A 6,000-nucleotide genomic window follows, 5' to 3' on the forward strand; every position below is an offset into this window, starting at 1 on the left:
CCCATTTCATGGTTTGGTGCTGGTTTGCAGCTCTGAGCAGCAGCACTGTTAGGAGTGAGCTGCTGTGAGATACCATGTGTGCAGACTCCTTTGAGGTTGGGTACAAGCACAGTGGGTACTGTGCTAGCAAGAGTGATCAGATCCATTTCATACAGGTGTCAGGGTAGGGATGAGCTTTTTTCATTTTCCCCTGAAACTCAGATGTTTAAGTTTCAGAACTAAAAAATTCAACAACAGTGGAATTATACTGCAGGTGCAGACAGTTTTTATTGCCAGTTCAAGTGCTGCTTCCAGCCACTGCCTGGATCAAGTGTCCAGCTCAGTCCCTTTGTCCTTTCCCAGGCACCCCTTTATCCAATTAGACATCCCCCACACTCCTCATGCTCTGCAGCCCTGCTGAGAGAAGAGGGAAAGGACATCTTCCAGCCTTGGCCACCAGAAAAGAAAATCCCAAACCTGGCAGTTATGAGCAAATTCCTGATGAATTGCTGCCTCTGCCCCTGGCAGAAATGGACACACAACTGAAAAATAAAGACTTTAATGTAAAGACTCTTTGGAAACAACCACCAGAAAAGGAGTGGGGGACATAAAGGAAAGAAAGAGGCTGAGCTGCATTCTACCATGGTGCAGAACTACTTCATTGAAAGCCCACAAAGAGGTCTCACAGCAGTGAGGGCCAGGTGCACCTTTGTACAGAGGGCAAGAGTGACCTGGCACACAGCAAGTCATTGAGAGCAGAAGGAAGAACTGGTTTAACACCCCATTTGATAGTTATTCCACACCAGGGAACTGAGGAGCCAGCACAGCTTCAGCCCTGGCCCTAGAACACCTCTGTAAGCATTCAGGAGTTCTTGTGTGCAAAGCTCCACTTTGTACAAGGGGAGGATGGGTTACCCACACAAACACACTACACATCGGAATGGCAACTCTGTTTTTCCAGAAGGATCTCTGGGCCACAGCCAAAGTCCAGCCAGCAGGGAGGAGTCTGGCCACATGAAGAAGTCCCCCATGCTACTGTGGATGCTGCTGCTCGTGCTGGTCCTGGTCTCTAGGCTGGTGTTCTGGGCGATCCTCAGGGAGAGGGTTGTAATTGGGATCCTCTTCAGGTGTGTCAAAAACCATCTTCCTGGCAAGGGACATGCCATCCAGCAGGCAGGTTAGGAGACTCAGCTGAGGCTGCCAAACCCCCAGCCCTCCTAGGAACACCCTGGCCCTCTGTGGGGCTTGGCTGTCAGCCACAGCCACCATCACCACCCATTCTTTTGCTCAGCTCAACACGCAGTGATGGCAGCGCCTCCTTCCTGATCACCAGGTCAGAGCTGATTGTCAGTGCACAAAGCAGAACAAATTCTGCTTTCTTAAACTATGAAAACACAGCAGAAAAAGTCCTGCCTGCATCCAGCATTTCCACAAGAGTAAGCAGACTAGTTCTACTAGCAAGCTGAAGGTAGCAGCTGCTGCTGCTGCATAGGCCCTGTACAGGTGTATATAATGTGCAAATAATGCAGCAATCCATGACCTGTGTGTTGCAGTGTGAAGGTATTTAACTCCAATACCTGTGGAGCTGAGGTGCTGGCAGCAGGCAGTTGCCTCTTATGGTCACAGTTTGCTCTGGAAGTGATCAGGTTGGGAAAGCCCACAGTAAAGGCCAGAAAGAATCACCTTTACTTACAGAAAGCTCGGGGTTAACAGCAGCTTCTTTCCTCCAGGCTGATTGGGGAAAACATCTTCCAAGAAGTAATAGATATGACCCACTGCAATGCCTGGGGAGAGATGCCACCAAGGTCAGGCAAAACAGCAACTCCTTTGCCAGCTGAACCAGAGCTGCTGGACTAAGAATCCCCCAGCTGTGCCCAAAGCCAGCTCTCTCCAGAGCCAGGGATGCTGCAGGCTGCTGTCATCAGCAGGCAGGGAGCCCATGAGCCTGAGGGCAGCATTGCACACCCAGGAGACCACACACAGCAGTGTCAGAGCTCACCATACCCAGCTTCTACCACCACAGACACACACAGCAAAAAGCAGGCCACAAGCAAAAGCCCAGCCCTCCAGAAACCCAGGCAGCTCGGTTAGGAAACCCAACATCTCAGCTCAGCTGGAACCAAGAGAAGGTGCCAGTAGCACCAATGAGGACTGACCACTGAGGCTGCAAGGTGTCCTTGTTGGCATCCCCCACCAGCTCTGACTCACCCAGCAGATCAATGATGATGGAGTTGCCCAGGAGCAGAGAGAACCCCATCAGGACCCAGGGCAGGAAGGGGGCTTGGAAGTTGAGAAGGCCAAAGAAGTTCATGCGGATGTAGGGGTTCCTGCGGCTCCACACGTACACCAGCATGATGGTGAAAGCCTGGCCCAGGAAAAACAGGCTGGCAAAGAGTCCAAACAGCTGGCAACTACCGAGTCAAGGAAAAACCTCCCCACCCTGTGCACACCTCCAGGCAGCACAGTGTGCTTTGGGACAGGGAACCCAAACCAGAGACAGCTGATGCCAGCATTCCCAGACATTGCCCATGTCACCGAGCCTTTCCTGGCTGAGATTTACTCACCACTGCCCCACACACATCTCCCTCGATGCCACCCCAGAACAAGTTCACATGCAGGTTGCTCACTCCTTAAGCTGATGTCTACAACCACCAGAGACCAGAAAGCTCTATAGTCCCCTTTGCAAAATGAACATCAAAATGACATTCAAAGAAGGGCTTTCACATTCCTACAGCACTTGGGACAGTGGCATATCTTAACAGCTAGCTCACATCCAGTATCTGCTTTCTACAGAAGAAGTTCAGCAGTGAGATTGTTCTTGGAATTCACATTCCTTTTCTTCAGAGCACAAAGAGACAGAGAAAGGCAAAAATTTTCTCTGCCCTTGTTGTAGTTGGACTCCAAATCCACATCTGGCCAAGGACGTGGCTGCTGCAGATTCTCACAGAGCTTCTGGATTCTCACAGAGCTTCATGCAGAGCTCTGTGGGGAGAGCAGTGCTCTGAGCCATCTGCATAAGACAGCAGAAGATATTCAGAGAAGGTTTATGCTTGGGAGGGAAACAAATTTCACCATCAGATTACTGTGTTGTGAAAAGAACTTAAGAACTGTGTGATGGTACCTCCATTTAGTGGCAGGCTGCAAGCTCTGGGCTCACATGTGCTGAGTATGTGGGACCCCACTCCTTGTCCTCATGGCTCCACATTCCTGCCCCTGTCCTGAGCCAGCCTCACACAGTCCCAGCCATGCTGCACTCAGCAGAGCTCAGTCAGTGGCCCTGGCACAGCTGGACAGTCCTTGCAGCAGAACACGTGGCCTCCTTTCAGGCTGAGCTCTGCCACGTGTCCCTCAGGGACGAGCAGCCCAGCCCCTGCCAGGGGCTCCAGCACAACCTCAGGCAGCTTCCTCTCCTCCAGGCACACTGGGTGAGGCTCTGGCAAGCCAAGGGTGGCAAAGATGGGGAGCACAGGCTGTGCCATAGAGCCAGAAGTGCCCCTGCAGCACCTGCTCAGCAGAGCTCTCCCAGCTCTCAGAGCATAAGGCCCTCTCCCCTGGGACACCAAGAACATTCATGAAGCAGCTGTGCTGCTCAGCAGGTATTTGTGAAAGCAATACTATTAATGCCTAAGATGTGTGTCTGCACACAGAACAGAGTATTTGCTACTTCAAAATTCATCCAGTCACTGATCAGAAAACTCTGCTCGTATGTACTGGTAAAGGTTGTGTGTGCCTGAGAACTGCTTGTGCTGCTGTAAAAATTGATAGCAATGATGGTATTTCATCTAGCAGAAATCATTCTAATTTTTGTATTTGTAATTTTGTTATGATTATCAAGTGTGATTTTTCATACTGGGCCCCAGTGACATCCCACCAGTTGATTAAAACAAATTACACAATGTGTCACAGACTGTCACCTACTCTATTGGGATGGACCTTACATTGGTAAAACAATTAATTAAGCACCAAGACCCCAGCACACCTGACACAGAGGTAGCAGACAAGCCCTACACTATCCACAGCACGTCAGAGACACCAAGGAGCCTCATCCAGCCCAAAAGGATACTGTCATGAGAAACCCTCCAAAGAGGAACATGAAGACAAAGTCAGCCGTCCTTCCTCGGAAGGAGCCTTCTTCCAGCATGCGGCAGTACCTGTACCTGAGGGCAGGAGAGAAGGCAGGGTTGCAGTATAGGAAATTAAAACAGCTGGCCACCCTGTGCCCATGGCAGGACTGCCCAGGAACTGCTGCAAGCTCAGCCCGGAGCAGAACAGTGCAAACTGCACCCCCACTGACAGAGAGAGGCACCTGCTGTGCTTCAGCCAGAGCTCACCCCAGGAATGGGCACTGCTCTCCAGCAAGAGCCACAGCAGCAGCACTGCCAGCTTCCCTTTGCCCTGCAGCAAGCACAGATGGAGGGGCAGGAGGGGCTTCAATTCAAAAGAGCCAAGGGAAGAACCCACAGCCCCAGAGTGCTGCCAAGGCAAGCCATGCTGGGGAGGAAGATGGATGGGGGGAGCTGCGTCTAAGCCAAAATGGGAGCAGAGAACTTCACTGAGACCAAAGGATACAGAAATATCATGTTGAAAAAGAAACTGAATCCCAGGGGCCCAAAAAAGAGGAAGTTGGTGATCAGCCTCCATATCTGAAAGAGAAGAGAGAGGAGAGAGAAAAGGAGGTGGACAGAGGTCTCTCCTCACCACACAGAGCAGCCCATCACACTGTCCATAGGGAATGAATGCTCAGACATGCACCTGTCCCTCAGAACTACCCCAGGACACCAGACAGCTGCTCCACCCTCCAGTGGGACCTCCTCACATCAGTGAGGTACACTGGTACATCGGTGTCTCACCTTTCCAGGCATGGAAAAGAAGATTACTTTTCTAGAGAGGTCAAACAACCACAATTCAGCACCCAGAGCCAAATCAATCACTTTTCATGCCTCTCTACAATAAAGCCCTCTCCAACCAGCCCAACAGCACACGCTGTAACAGAGGGGGAAGAGATGGGGTTTGAGCCAAGGGAAAGCCAAGGTGGTGTGTGGCAGGGAAGGGCTGGAAGGAGCTGTCCCCACGCAGGTGCCCGTGACAGGAGGGGACGCTGTGTGGCTGGCCCGGCCCGCAGCGCTCGGGGGAGGCTGGGCCAGTGGGACAGGAGCCCCCGGGGATGACACAGCAGTGCCCGGCCCCCTGCGAGCGGGACACCCGGGCCCCCGCGGGCACAGCCACAGCCACAGCGGGCCCACAGCCCGAGCGAGGCCTCACCTGGAATTTCCTGAAGATGAGGTCGGGGTTGAAGTACAGCTGGAAGGGGGTGATGAACTCCAGCTGCTGTGGGAGACAGGCAGAGCAGCTGCCATCACCCGCTGCCCTCGGCCAGCCCCGGCCCCCGCCCCGCGGCCCGCGGCCCCCGTCCCCCGGCGCGGCCCCCGCTCACCACGGCGGCGGTGGTGAGCACGCAGGCGGTGGTGTAGGCGCGGGTCACGGCCGGCATGCCCAGGTACTCCTGCGCGAAGCCCTGGTACGCCATGGCCGCGCCGCTCCGCCCGCCCGACGCGGCGCCTTTAACGCCCCCCCACCGAGCCGCCGCACGCCCCGCCCCCGCGGGGAGCGCCCGGCCAATCCCCGCGCGACAGGCGGCGCGCGTCAGCCAATGGGAGCGCGCCTCATGGCCCCGGCCCGCGGCCGCCGCCAACCGGGAGCGGCCCCGCCCCGCGGCAGCGGCAGCGCCGGGAGCAGGAGGGGCGCGGGCGGGGCACAGGAGGGGCACAGGAGGGGCGCGGGCGGGGCACAGGAGGGGCGCGGGAGGGGCGCGGGCGGGGCACGGGCGGGGCACGGGAGGGGCACAGGAGGGGCACGGGCGGGGCGCGGGCGGGGCGCGGGCGGGGCACGGGCGGGGCACGGGCGGGGCACGGGAGGGGCGCGGGAGGGGCACGGGCGGGGCGCGGGCGGGGCGCGGGCGGGGCACGGGCGGGGCGCGGGCGGCTGAGGGGCGGGGCACCCGGGTTTAGGCTGCACGCTGGG

The 6,000-nt window shown here is 55.9% G+C and overlaps 1 protein-coding gene across 4 annotated transcripts; it reads right to left on the reverse strand.

Moving 5' to 3' along the window:
* Positions 1-242: 242 nt before the first annotated feature.
* DERL3 (derlin 3) lies at positions 243-5,531 on the reverse strand. Of its 4 annotated transcripts, none has more exons than XM_063173505.1 (7): positions 5,414-5,531; positions 5,242-5,304; positions 4,549-4,622; positions 4,043-4,136; positions 2,188-2,383; positions 1,673-1,763; positions 243-1,126 (listed from the first exon to the last, which is right to left on the reverse strand). In XM_063173505.1, the coding sequence occupies exons 1-7, from the start codon at positions 5,504-5,506 to the stop codon at positions 1,012-1,014; spliced, it is 726 nt and encodes a 241-aa protein (XP_063029575.1). In that variant the 5' UTR covers positions 5,507-5,531; the 3' UTR covers positions 243-1,011. The 4 variants fall into 4 exon arrangements, with proteins under 4 accessions (XP_063029575.1, XP_063029573.1, XP_063029574.1 ...); XM_063173503.1 differs by having other exon boundaries at positions 4,528-4,622; XM_063173504.1 differs by having other exon boundaries at positions 5,242-5,307.
* Between the last annotated feature and the right edge of the window lie 469 nt (positions 5,532-6,000).

Source organism: Melospiza melodia, chromosome 20, assembly GCF_035770615.1.
Source record: "Melospiza melodia melodia isolate bMelMel2 chromosome 20, bMelMel2.pri, whole genome shotgun sequence".
In the NCBI taxonomy this organism is placed as follows: domain Eukaryota; kingdom Metazoa; phylum Chordata; class Aves; order Passeriformes; family Passerellidae; genus Melospiza; species Melospiza melodia.

Bases quoted from the DNA above. Each gene is read 5' to 3' on its own strand.
- DERL3 (XM_063173502.1), bottom strand. From the start codon at position 5,506: ATGGCGTACCAGGGCTTCGCGCAGGAGTACCTGGGCATGCCGGCCGTG. The intron at 5,308-5,413 runs GTGAGCGGGGGC...TGTCTCCCACAG, and splicing joins TGCTCACCACCGCCGCCGTG to CAGCTGGAGTTCATCACCCC. The intron at 4,623-5,241 runs GTGAGGCCTCGC...CTTCTCTTTCAG, and splicing joins TCATCTTCAGGAAATTCCAG to ATATGGAGGCTGATCACCAA.